The sequence below is a fragment of the Lepidochelys olivacea genome (genome assembly GCF_965140295.1).
Source record: "Lepidochelys olivacea isolate rLepOli2 genome assembly, chromosome: 9".
Classification (NCBI taxonomy): domain Eukaryota; kingdom Metazoa; phylum Chordata; order Testudines; family Cheloniidae; genus Lepidochelys; species Lepidochelys olivacea.
The window spans coordinates 91,975,610-91,989,999 of NC_140419.1; the positions used below are offsets into that span (position 1 = coordinate 91,975,610).

A 14,390-nucleotide genomic window follows, 5' to 3' on the forward strand; every position below is an offset into this window, starting at 1 on the left:
TGTTGCTCTCCTCTGGACTTTCTCCAATTCGTGCACATCTTTCCCTGAAGCGTGATGTACAGAACTGGCCATAGTACTCTAGTTGAGACCATATCAGTGCTGGGTAGAGTGGAAGAATTACTTCTCATGTCTTGCCCACACATGGCTGCTAATACATCCCAGAGTGATGCATACAGAAACCATGAAATAATTTTTAATTCAATAAAAGAAATAGCATTATTTTTAGAGATTTTAACAGAAGTCAGGGATGCCAGCATGCTTACAGGCAGAAAGATCAGTTTACACTGATAATTTAATAATCCTGCCTAACTATACAGGACTCCTGTGTAAGACCTCACTAGTGATTTAATAACCTAGTGTATGAATGCCTGTTTTCACATCCAGAAGGATAGTGAATATTCATTTACTGCATGGAGAACACACTGGTCTAAATCCCAACTCTGAAAAAATCTGTCAGTAGCACAATTTATAGTCTGCTTCTGCTATTTTATAAAAGGGTTCCTCTGCACCATTGCAGCCATATTGATAATTTTATAGAGTATCTCTCAGGAGAGGACAAGAAATGGGTAATAAAGAGATGTAGACGGCATCCCACAACTAGATGACAAACACACCTGGCAAAGGGCCCCAGAGCCATCCCAGTCAATAGTAGTTCTGAGCAAGGGAGTCCCCCCCCCCCACTTGTGAATGAGACATCATTGCATAACGACTCCTGTTCCCCAACATCCTCCTGTATTGAAGGTGGACTTGGACCATAACCAGGGATCTGAAGACATTCCCCAGATTTTTGGGTGTTCTAATTCCAGACTGGAATTTCGGAGTCAAGGCTCATGTACGTCCTGGAAAAATTCAGTTCCCCCTTTTAACCAGTTGTACCTGTTCATATCAATCTGCTTTCTAGTCATAACCAAAAGCCAAGGAGTCATTTCAGATATTTATTTCAAAAAACATATTTGCTAAAAAAGAACAATCCATCCAATGTTATATTACAGTTTTGATAGATAAAGGGAACAAATACAGCAATAGATCAGCAAAGTGAAGAATTCTTAGCCAAATGGTGAAATGGAAACACTGTATAGAGTTGTATATAAATACCTCTTCTTAAATAGATTAAACATTCATTGGCATCATCAAATGGCAAGAGATTCATCTCCCTTCACGGCAATAAATTCTCTCACTCATGGCTACTATGGCAATTTTAAAATTATGGCCCAAATTCAGTATTCAGGGACACCAGGGTTAATCCAGAGTAAATGGTTTATTACTGGCGTAAGGGAGATCCCAATACGACCTTCACATTCCAAGGCTCAAGGCCAGATCCACAGTTGACACAGCTCCTTTTAAGCTGTGGGATCACTTTCAAAACCCCACTTTGGATTCCAATAGGGAAACACAGACTTTTCCTCAGGATCCCCAATTTAAGATCCATTTCCCTTTTCTCCAGTAAACAAATGTTAACAAATAAGCTCCTGGCACCCAGTTAGCAGTCTCTTCTAGGCTGCCATAACCAGAAATTCAAACAAGGAACTCCTTCTTGGGGCACTCTTAAATGAATTTAATATGAGAGTCAATCTATACCTCCAAGCACCCTCGGCATCATGGCACCAGGTTCTCCCCTCAAAGCTGAACTCTCCATTTTTAACCTGCTTTATGTTGCAGACATCAACTTCAGTGCAGCTTGGCTCAAGGTCCCAACCACGGCTGCTACCTCACTGTGGTCATTTACAGGCAACCTTAACTTACACTGAGACACGCAAAGTGCTTCTGAAATGATTGCACTACAGTGACGTTTACATTTTGTAGGATACGCTAAGTTCCTTTAAGGGACCCAATCCCACTCTTATGGGGCAGGATCAGACCCTGTGTTCATCAGGTGCTGCCCAGCTGATTAAAGGACCTGCAGTTGCAGTGCAGTAGATACCTACCATGTCCCCATATGGCCCTGAGTACCTGCAGCTCTCAGTGACCTCACTGTGAGCTGAGGGTGCTCACTGGCTGCAGCAAGAATATTGTACTGTCACATTGTCTAGTTCACGTCAGCAGTAACTGTTCTCGATGCATAGGAGTATGCCACCTCTAATTCCTACAGCCCAGGCCTGGAGTGCTGTTCCACCGAGGCACTTTGGGCTCCATAACGCAGTCCTGTTGCTACAGGACTAGATCAGATATCCCAAGCAGTCAAATCTTGGGAGTGTCTTTGGCGTTAAAAAGTTCTATTCTGACTTTGACTGGCTGTTATTTCTGATGAGTTTCGAATAAGACATAATGCAAAATGCAAGCTTTAAAAAAAAACAAAAAAAAAAACACATGGCCTTCACTGAACATTCTGTTACCAAGAGAAAGAATCCAGGAGATCAAATCTCAGTAGTGGGGCACAGAGAATTGGAGACATTTGGCAAATTTTAAAGGATTCCATACGATTGTCTTAGTAAACGAAATATGCTCCTTTTTAAGGATATTATTTGCAAATGTGATTCTAATGAACAACTAATTGCAAACCAGTTGAAACGATAATCACAGCGCAACAGAACTTGCTGTGCGAGTACAACTTGAACTCTCAACCCTGTGGTTACGAATTCCTTGGTGCTTTTTGCATCCAAGTTTGACTCAATGTTTTTTGTTTGCATAGAACAATATAAATCCATTCAGATGGGTATTGTTTGAAGCGAAAAGGACCAATTCCCACATCAGATACCCTTATTTGGCCATACTCTGAAGAGCCAAAGGCCAATTTTTAAAAACATGACTCAGTTTAGCTCCTATTATGAGATAATTGTATCAAGTATTTAAAACACAATTATCATGTGAAGTGGCTGAGACAGAGTCTGAAAATGTGCAGTACCACATTGTCATAGCCCCCTGTAAATACAATTTGTATTGCAATAAGCCAAGTCACAGAACAGCTTATTGCTTATTTAGGAGATGTGCTGTGTACATTGTTTTGGACTTCGTCCCTCAACGGACAACTTCTCCCAAGTCCTCTCCCTGACAGAATTCAGTGGGAGCTATGTTCAGCAACTCTCAGAAAGCATTCAGGGTATCTACAGACGCAGGTGGGCATCTAGTAGGATTTTCAGAAGGGCATAAGCAGGTTAAGCTCCCTACTTCCATTAACGTCAATGAGAATGAAGTGCTTAACCTGCTTAAGTGCTTTTGAAAATCCCACTAGGCACCTGTCTCCATTAGGTGCCTAAATCTTTGAAAAATCTTGGCCTTTGTGCCTCAGAGGATCAGACCTGTGGGCCAAATCCTGCTCCCACTGACATGAATGGCAAAAAATATATATTTCACTAATGCAGAATTGGGTCCTTTCTTTGACAAGAGACCAGGTCACATCCTTCTGTCTTTATTTATGTGACTAGTCTCATTGGGCTAAACTGCCATAAGGGACAGATACTGCCCCCACCAATATCAACAGCGTAGCTCCCATTGACGTCAACAGGAGCAGGCTCAGTGTCGCTGTTACACCCACGTAAAGCCAGCCTAATTCTACTGGTATGAACTGAAGCACACCCTATAACTGACAGCAGAGTTTTTCCCCATTGATTTAATGGGACTGCTTGAGAGCAGGAGTCGTTCACTTTTTGTTCTGCTACCAGTTTTTTTAAAAGACCTCAAGAAGGAACTCAATTTGCTCTAAGGGTAAAAAAAAAAATTCACATTTACAGACAAAGCCCTCCACCAATTAAAGAAGCCTCAACTCTGCCCACTGTGCATATATTTCGCCTGTAACACGGACCTACACGATACTGCAGTGCATTGACAGCAACCACAAAGGGGCAGAGCTCGGGCTTTAAATGAGTATGTTCCCGCTCTTTTTTGGGGCGTGTAAATATTTTTACTTAGCTTCCACACCTCCATTTACATATTGTGACTCTGTGCAAGAGTAAAAAGAAGGAAAAAACTCTCCACTTGCCTTTTTCATTGCATTCATGTAATGGGCACACGCAATGAGACATATTTGGGATGAACGTTCCCTTTTCTTTCTGCCTTTGTCTGCAAGTGCAAATATTATTTTCACTGAATTCTCCTTTCTATTTATTTATTAAAAGTTGGCATCTGAATTAAAAGGATGGGATTCTGCTACAGTTCATTACATTCACATGACAGGGACTTCTGAGAGATGTTTGGAATGAATGCAGGCCGTTACTGAATATTGCCTAAAATTAGAATTAGGCTCGGAACCTCTTTCTGCAATTAGATTAGGTCGCTTGTTGTATTCTTATTCACGGCCTGGAAAAGGAAGTGCAAGTGTACTCAACATCTGTATAGATTCAATCAAAAACAGTGCTTTTGCCTTGCCTTGCATCTCATACTGGCTAGTTACTAAACCCTAAAGAGACAGTGGAAGCCATCATGCCCATATTATGTGACCACTGACTAATCCTACTAACCTAAAAAGGTACAAAGTTAGTCATGCAGTTTATAGCTCAGATCTTGTACGTTTGGTTCAGCATTACTTAATGCTAAAAGGATGGAATTAGAAAAAATATTCAAAATAGAGGGCTAATTTTGCCAGGTCTTATAGTTTCAACTACAACTGCATCTACATGTGCTTTGAATGCTTAGGTACTAACCATCTGTGAGAAGCAGTGTGGCAAGTGCATCAAAGTCACCTAGGCACGTGGTGAAAAATGGCATAGAAAAAATAAAGCCTGTGGGTTCCATCCTGGAAATCCTTACTCAAAGCTGTACTTCTGTGAGTGAGTAAGGCACTCGACACCATGTGTAGGAACGGACCCAGTTCTCGGATGAGTAAATCCTGGCGGTATTGGGCCCCGTGATATCAGCTTTTAAATGTACAGGTAGAAAAGCTTTTGCATACTATATACACAACTGTACCCCAGAATACACAGCATTGCTCTGATTTCATAAGTGTATTTCGGCTTGGTGGTTGTTGTTTGTTACAGCTGGGGAGGGCTTGCTTTTCAGTCCCTCCATCCCACCTTTCGACACGTCGATGAACAGCAACCTCGGAGCCCATAGAGTCAGTAGTATTCGTTTGTACTCCTTTCGGAAATTCTGATTGAGAAGCCCGTATATCATAGCATTGAGACAGCTGTTAAAATAGGCCATGAAGTAGCTCAGGACAAAGAGCCATTCTGGAATTTTTGGCACTACTTCCGAAGGATTAATAGAGACAGCAAGACCAATGAAGTTTAACGGCCCCCAGCACACGGCAAAGAGGACAAAAACCACAAACATGGTCAAAAAATTCCGAACATCAGCCGCTCTTAGCTTCTGCCTGGATTCTTGTCTTACCCGCTGCTTGACTTGAATCACCAAAATCCAAATCCGTAGGTAACAGAATGACACTATAGACAGGGGGACTATAAAATGAACCACCACCACTGTTATGGTGTATGATGTACTTACAGTCTGGGCAAAGGTGCAGGAATAAATCCGGGGATCATATCGCAGGGATCCAACAAAAAAGTTTGGCACAACTGCCACCACGGTCAGTATCCAGGTGAGGCAAAGACAGCAGCAGGTGTTCTTCAGGTTGAAGAGTTTATCGTACCACAGGCCGTGGCAGATGTAGCAGTATCTGTTGATTGCTATGGCTGTAATGTTAAAAATGGACCCAATGACACTCAAGCCCATGAGGAACCCACTGATTTGGCAGTGCATGTTTCCCAGCGTCCATCCATTATGGAAAATGGCACTCAAGATGAGAGGATAAGGATACACCGCTACTACTAGGTCTGCTACAGACAGACTGACGACAAAGAGGTTACCTACAAAAAAGGGAGAAGAGAGATGGTGACAGGTTAGCATAGGTTTGTATACATCTATAGCAAAAATACGAACTCCAGTTTGTTTTGTGAATGCCAGTTTGATTGTAAAATGGTTCTGGGCCTTCACCTTGGCCCTGCAGCCTCCCCATCTGCCCAGCCCTAGCAAACCTCAGGTGGTGTCAGGAGAAGTTTCTGCAGCCAGCGGAAGGCTAACAAAGGAAAGCGATCAAGGCTCATTAACCTGGATGTTCTTCCATTCAAATAGAAACCCCTTAAGCACATAAGCTAGCTATTTAACTACTACAAAAAACAAAAATTAAAAAACTACTTTTCCCAGGTGGGCTTTTAACCAAGCAACAGATCACTTGATGCCGATAGGGGTGATCACCTGACAAAGGGGATTGCAATATTACGAAAAGGAGTCACTCTAGCATAGAGGGTGGGGAGCACGCCAGGACCAGAGGCGACAAGGAGGAATACTGGACCACTTGGAAAAGACATTGACCACATGCCAAAGGGCTCCTGGATTAGTGATGAAACAGACAGGGATTGCAGGCAGGTTTTGTTGTTTTTTGTGGCTCTGTATAGCCCTTGTGCTGTCTAAGAGTAAAGTGTGTGTGTGTTTACAAATTCCTGTGCAGAGTCTGTGTGTCCTTTGCTTTCACTGCCACACAGTCCCCAAAGGGAGAAACTACACCAGAGGGTCCACAGTTTCAGTGAAACTCTAGGAGAGTTCAACAGCTACTGCAGAGGCTTGGGAGAGCTGGTGCTTCTACTGTGGGGTCCCCACTACCAAGAGGGGTATCAGACATGTGGTCTGTACCTGGAGTGTGCCTACTGGCCCAGAGCCAGAAACTAAAATCTGCCCAGCCCTAGCAAACCAGGAGCACGTGGGACCCAAGGTTTGGGGCCAGTACACTAGCTTGGAGAAAGTTCACCAGGAAGAATTCTTTAGGGTTGTAACAGACACAACTGAGTTAGCACTGCATGCTCGTACTGGGTGTCTTCAACAGAGCAGCCGTGAATAAAAAAAAAAGTAATAATCATAGATCATTAAACTCCTCTCTTTACATTCAATAGTGAGAAAGAGACGCTTCTGATCCTGAGGATTTTCCCATCAAAATTCTCATACGAACATTAATATTTTGTTCATACAGCACCTAGCACAGTGGGGCCATGTCCCTCAGAGCTACTGTTATGCAAAGAAAAATTAACATGGACAGGCCAATCTCTCAGCTACACCAGTGTAAAGCCAGAGTAACACCACTGAAGTTAGCGGAGCTACATTGGATTTACACTGAAAGGAGAACTAATTAGCCTTACAAAACATTGTTATTCGCCATTCATTCTGAACCCTCCGTATGATAATGGGTTCATCACGAGACCTCACTTTTCTGAGTTACAGGGAAATCTTCAAGCTCCCTCTATTTTCCTCCCCAGAGAAAGGTTTCTAAGCCCACACAAGGGCTCTCCGATTCTAACCTCAAAGGTATAACATACAGCCCTGACAGCAGAGAACTTGGGAAGATATTAAATGCTAAGGTTAATGCTGGGCCAATCCCCATCCCAGTCTTCTGTGAATCTCTTGCAGCTGCAATGGGAAATGTGAACACTCACAAGAATCTGATCTTAGAAATAAAAAAAAAGTGAATGCCTGTTGGTTTGCCTGCATGGTGGTTTTAAGTGACAAGGTGAAACCTACACTTGCTTATGGATTGAATTTTCCTCTTAAGAAGGGATCTTGCTTGGTTAAGAATCTTTCCCATTTTTATGCTTATTCTGGGTGGAATCCCACAATTGCTTAGATACAGTATTTTCTTATGATCCTGGATTGCAGTTGCAAGAACCTCCACTATGGCACATCAGCAATGTTTGAAGCCAGGACCACCTGAACAGACGTCTACTGCTTGAGCTAGCAGCCATAGGAGACCACCAGCTCATGTGAACTAGAAACTAGAAGGGGATGTGACCTACAGTCTATAGGCCTGTTACACAGCATTATATATGGTAAGATACAAGTGAATTGAGATGAACCCTTTGTGCCGTCTTCACATAGTTTGTTTGCCAGATCAGAACTCTTGAGGTTCAATTGGACTATTTTACTAAAGCTTCTCTCTGCCACGGTCTGGGTTGTACCTTCCTCCTGACTGAAATGTTATCCCCCTTTCTTCTGAAAATACTCTGGTTCCAATTAATTCTTTGTCTTGCAGACATTGCCATCTATGCGTTCTATGAAGGAATAAAGGAAGAGAGCTGTATAACCTGTCCTGCAGAACAGCCACTATAATGCAGCAGAGAGAGGAAGCTAGTCAGCAACTGATAGCACCTGCCCAATGTATGAAGGGTCTGCCTACTGCCTTGCCAATAGAAGCATGAACCACAAAGTAAATATACAGGTGTCTGGAAAAGATTTGAAAAGAAAAAAGCAGCAGTGGTGAGGAAGGAAGGAAGGCTGGCAGGACTGAAGATAGGGACAAGAGCTCCAAAAAAAGAGCGGCTTTTGGAGACTAACCCCTTTGGGTTTGTCTACACATGGAATTTTTCTGGAATAGCTATTGCACTTTAAATCTGAATTACCTTTCGGGTGTAGACAATTCCTGAGACTCCAACACCAGTTGTCTTCTTCCTTTCAAAACAGAAGCACCTCCAGTGTCAGACTGGGCAGATCACAAAGCCGTGCTTAGTCAAGAACGTGACCAGGTGCAGGCTGAGTTCAGCAGGGGGACAAGAAGATGAAATGTCACATTGGGGGGGAGGAGGAGGAAGAGGTGGGATTCACACTTTATCATGTGCTACAAAGTTTAGGGAAAATTTGCAAGGTGTAGAAGCAACAAAGGGAAGAAATAATCCAATGAAGACAAAAAATGAGCAGAGTCCGTCATAAATGCCAAACTTTTTGCAAGAAGCTTTTCAAAATTATTGTTGAAGTTTCCCAAGAAATAAAAGTTTAAATAAAGTTTCTCACTAAAATTTGTTATAAAAAACCTCTGAGAAATTCTACTTTTGCTATTTAGTAAAAAAATAAAATTCCAAGGAAACAAAATATTTGTATTAATTTAAAAGCCATTTTTCATTTTAAAAGTTATGAGAATAGAAACAAGTAGCACCTTAGAGACTAACCAATTTATTTGAGCATAAGCTTTCGTGAGCTACAGCTCCTGTAGCTCACAAAAGCTTATGCTCAAATAAATTGGTTAGTCTCTAAGGTGCCACAAGTACTCCTTTTCTTTTTGCGAATACAGACTAACACAGCTGCTACTCTGAAACCTGAGAATAGGAAACAGCGAAAACACATTAAACCAAAATGAACTGGAAAATTACAGGGGTTCTCTTCCAAAGCATCAGCTTCACTGCACAATGGGTATTTCACATTCGGTTTCAGACCTTTAGCATCACTTAAGTATACATAGAAGTAACAGAGCTATTAGAAGCCAGGGAGAGACAAGTCATGCTACCAGTGATCCTGACAAAGAATTCATGGCTGAGCTAGTACAGTCTTCCATGGCAGTTGGGATAACCCTCTGTCTAGATATCCCCTACCTGAGCTGGCATGTCAACAGGCTTGACAGCAAACCCACCAAAAGTCAAGAGAAAAAGACTTCCATTGACATCAATGGGCTTTGAATCAGGCACCAAATCATTTTGCAGACCCCTGGAGAAGTGGTGAATTTTGCTCAAATCTGCTCACAAAATTGGGGTGGTTGAGTAAAAGGGGAATCAAATTAGAGACAAAATTAGATGAAGATATGAAGTTCCCAGAAAGGGGAAGGGGTGAGTTATTTGATTATGTTGTGTATTGGAACATACAAGAATGTTTGTTATTCGGATAGTGGTTTCTTTGTGTGTCACTATGAGCACCTGGGTTGGGATAAGGAGAGATGGCTTTATTAGAAACAGGGTTTAAAATGATAAAGATATCCCCTGTATACTGAGAAACCCTTACTCAACCAAGTAGCCCCAGTGAAGTTAAGCCTTCCACCCTAATTTCTAAAGGAGCACTCATGATGGGAGTGTAATTTTGCAGAATCAAAAGGTAGAACCTCAGCTGGTGGAAATGGCCATTACTCCATTTGCGTCAACACAGCGACATCAGTTTACACCAGCTAAGGATCTGGGCCTTAAAATGTCAAACACAAAGAGCCCTACAACACTTATGCAAGCAGTCCTACTGAGTCCAACAGGATTGCTCGCATGAATAAGAACTTCTCCTGCAAGAAGAAGGGGCCTTAGCAGGATGGGGCCTCAGCCTGAAAATCCTTACTCACATGAGTCGTGTTTATTTGCACAAGCAGTCTCCTTAACATCAAAGGCACTGTTCGTGTAGTCAGGCACTCACTGAAGTCAATGGGCAGGATGCTGATTTCTTCCTTACCTTATAGTAAATGAGATCAGAATCTAGCTCTCTGAGGCTGCTCAGGAAAGTACAGGTATGTAAGATGGGGCTGCCAGTCTGTACAGACTTCTAATTTATAAAGCTCCATTTAATATTAAAGGTAACCTAGAGTGATCACACAGTTGTCACAATAGAATCCTTTTACAATTTTCCCCCTTTAAGAATCCTGCCTGCAAATAATACATTTATATCTTCCTAGCAGGAACTTCCTTTATATATATATCTGTCCTTGTCTCCGTGGGTCCCTGGTGGATTTTGCTAGCCTCAGAGGCTCACTGTGACCCTCCATGTAACCCTTCTCTCTCTAGAGACAAGGGTCACAGTCTACTGAGCCATTTTCACCATAAGCCAGAGAGGGAGGTGAGGAGAATCTATCCTCCCTTGCACAGTCTTTGTTGTCTCCCAGTCTCACTGATTAATTGGGGGGGGTGCAAAGGGGGGAGCCCAGGCCCGCCCTCTACTCCGGGCTCCAGCCCAGGGACCCTAATAGTATCAGCTATGGTAGGTGACCTTTTAGAAACATGACACATACAATTCCCTGGGCTACTTCTCCACAGCAGCCCCCACTTCCTCAAGCTCCACTTCACCCTTACCTCAGGGCCTCCTTCCTTGTGCCTGATAAGGTGTGTACTACTCAGTCTCTCCAACAGCACAACTTCCTCCCACAGCTCCTAACATCCACCCCCACCTGACTAACTGGGAGGCTTTTAACTAGTTTCAGCCAGTCCCCGATTGGCTTCAGGTGTCCCAATCAACCTAGCCTTCTCCCTGCCTTCTGGAAAGTTCTTAATTGGCCCCAGGTGTCTTAATTGACCTGGAGCAGCTGCATTTAACTTATCCTGGTACCAGGGATTTGTTTAGCCTGGAGCTAATGTATCTATCTCCCACTACTTTTCTATAGCCATCTGGCCTTGCCCCATCACAATTGGTTTTGACTGTCATCTAATATAAACAGAAGTTATTGCTTCTCTTTATGCCAGAAATCCAAACAGCTATTAAAATTAGGGTTAATATGGGGACGGTATAATACAAGCCACACTTCAGTTCTTTTAAAGTTGCAGTTTCGATCCAGGGGCCCAATATTTGAAAGTCTTCTTTGGCAATCTCTGTCTGCATTCCTAAAGCTGCACTCAGCTTCCATACAAATGTGCATCATTTTCATCAGAGAATAAATGACCATCAAAATACAAATAAGCATTGTATTTTCACGGTTTGCCTTGATGGATTAATAGAAAATACTTGATGTTTGAGTTCTAATTATGGAGCTCTCTCTTTTCCTTACAATTACAGAGGCAATAGTCCTGGGCCATGGATCCACATTTGGCCCTCTGGCTGCATCATAGGAATCCCTGATTTAAATGCTGGATGGAAAAAAAAAACCTCACATCCACCCACTTAGGAGGAACTGACATTCTCTAAACTGTCTCTGTTCGATACACCTGAGCAAGTCAGATGAAAGGCAAGTAATTACCTTGTCCTTTTTTGTCCATACAAAGCTCTGCTCACACACACACACACACACACCGCCTCCACATTCCTTCATCAAGGAAATTGAAATATTAGAAAATTATGTTAGACTGAGGATAAAAAAAGTTAGGATAGATAGATAGATTAGATACCAAGGCCAGAAGGGATCGTTGTGATCAGTCTGACCTGACAGGCCATAGAACTTCCCCAAAATAATTCCTAGAGCAGATCTTTTAGAAAAACATCCAGTCCTGATTTAAAAATTGTAACTTGATGGAGAATCCACCACGACCCATGCTAAATTGTTCCAATGGTTAATAACTCTCACCAGTAAATTTGCGTCTTATTTCAAATCCGAACTTATCTAGCTACAACTTCCAGCCATTGGATCGTGTTATACCTTTTCCTGCTAGATTGAAGGGCCCCTTATTAGATATTTGTTCCCCATGTAGGTACAGACTGTAATCAAGTCATCCTTAACCTTCTCTTTCTTAAGCTAAATAGACTGAACTCCTTGGGTCTATAGCTATAAGGCATGTTTTCTAATCTAATTTTTTGTGCCTCTTCTTTGAACTCCCTCCAATTTATCAACATCTTTCTTGAATTCTGGGCACCAGAACTGGACACAGTATTCCTGCAGCAGTTGCACCAGTATGAACTACAGGGGTAAAATAACCTCTCTGTTCCTTGTCCAGATTCCCATTTATGAGTCCCAGGATTACATTAGCTCTTTGGGCCAAAACATCACACTGGGAGCTCATGTTTAGCTCATTATCCACCGCAACCCCAAATCTTTTGCAGAGTCACTGCTTCCCAAGATTGAGTCCCCTATCCTGTAAGTATGACCTACATTCTTTGTCCTTAAATGTATACATTTAGCCATATTAAAATGCGTATTATTTGCAGCTTGAAAGAAATGGTGGTGTTATCTACCAACAATTCTATTCTTTCCACACACAAACCTGGCAGCAAACTTTGAAGTGTCCTATTTGATGTGTTTTTCTTTTATTTAACTTCCATAATAAAAGCAAAACACCGATAAACTACTGGCAACTTGTTAGCTCGAGATCAAATTCATTTGTTTATTTCATTTTTTATCATAGCCAGAACAACTAAAGATATGTCCCAGCAGGCACAAAAGTCTATGCTGGTAAAAACACACCAAGACACACAATGACAAAGCTAAAGGTTTATGGGGGTGATTGATTTGACAATCTCGACTACTGTCACATAATCAAAAGCATTTTAAACAATAAGCTTCCACTCTCAGATTGTACAGAAAAATAGAAACATGTTTTGGAAGAAATATAAATAAGAAGTAAGGCTAAAAGACCAACAGAAAGAGGCAAATCTAAGGCTTGGCAAACAATTTCACTGGCCATCACTATGAAGGAGGCTTATTATAACCTAACGCAAGGTTTTTAACCTATCAAAGCTTGTGTAAGCTGCAAAAAGGAAACAAATTAAATGTTTGCCCCCAAGCAAACTATAAGATCATAAAAGCTTTGTTCAGCACATGACAACAATCTCTTCATTAGCTTTGATATTCCCCCTCCCTCAATGTTTTTAACTAGCCATTTGATGCATGTTCACTTATATGTCACTGACCTCCATTCTACTGACACAACAGATCAGTTCTCTAAAGTAAAGGAAAATTCATACAAATAGCTTCCAGAAAGCTACATTAGCGCTCCTCTTTCATATTCTACAGACAGCACACAGCGCTAATGCTCTGTGGTAGTAACTGTCAGCTATGATGTATTGGGTTAGTAATGGAAATACTCTAGTATTATTTGGGCCTCACGCTGCAAGCCCTTACTGTAGTTAGGGTTGCCAGGCGGTTGGTTTTCGACTGGAATGCCGGGTCGAAAAGGGACTCTGGAGGCTCCAGTCGGCAACACCCACCGGGCCGCTAAAAGTCCGGACGGCGGTGTCACGGGGACCCAGGGCCAACGCAGTCTCACTGCCTGCCCTAGCTCTGCGCAGATCCCAGAAGTGGCCACCTCGTCCTTGTGGCCCCTAAGAGCATGGGCGGCCAGAGCCCCAGTGCTGGATCCACAGGTCCCATTGGCCAGGAACTGCAGCCAATGGGAGCTGCGGAGGCAGCACCTGTGGCTGCGAGACAGTGCATGGAGCCTCCCTGGCCACCCATGCGCCTAGGGGCTGCACTGCAGGGACCTGGTGGCCACTCCCTGGTAGCTGTGGCAAGCACTGCCTGGACCCTGCACCCCCTCCCACACCCCAATCCTCTCACCCCACCCCAGATCCTGCACCCAGACAGAGTCCTCACCTCCTCCTCCGCACCTGAACCCCCTGCCTCAGTACGACGCCCTCTACCACACCCTGAACTCCTCATTTGTGGCCCGCACCAGCCTGAACCCCTCTTCCACACCCAAAACCCCTCATCCTCGGCCCCACCCCAGAGCCCTCACTCCCAGCGGGAGCCTGCAGCCCCTCCTGCACCCCAAACCCCACATCCCCAGCCCCAACCCAGAGCCTGCACCCCCAGCTGGAGTCCTCATCCTCCCCCCTGCCCCCGAACCCTAACCCCAACCCCTTTCCCCAGCCTGGTGAAAATGAGTGAGGGCGGGGGAGAGCAAGCAACAGAGGGAGGAGGGGATGGAGCGAGTGGGGCAGGGCAGGTGTGTTCAGTTTTGTGCCATTCAAAAAGTGGCAACCCTAACTGTAGTGTGTAGGCCTTGCATCATTACAGCAGGCCTGGTCTACACTGAAAACTTCTATTGTTATAGGTATGTTGGCCAGGGTTTGAAAAAAAAAACAACAACAAAAAA

At 43.3% G+C, this 14,390-nt stretch overlaps 1 protein-coding gene across 1 annotated transcript in view; it reads right to left on the reverse strand.

The window, feature by feature from the left end:
• Window positions 1-1,013: 1,013 nt before the first annotated feature.
• Window positions 1,014-14,390, reverse strand: part of GPR50 (G protein-coupled receptor 50) — a 73,836-nt gene continuing 60,459 nt past the window's right edge. Inside the window, exon 2 of the mRNA XM_084640138.1 lies at window positions 1,014-5,738. Coding sequence (XP_084496264.1) covers window positions 4,870-5,738 — 869 coding nt within the window. The 3' untranslated portion in view covers window positions 1,014-4,869. The remainder of the gene's footprint in view (window positions 5,739-14,390) is intronic.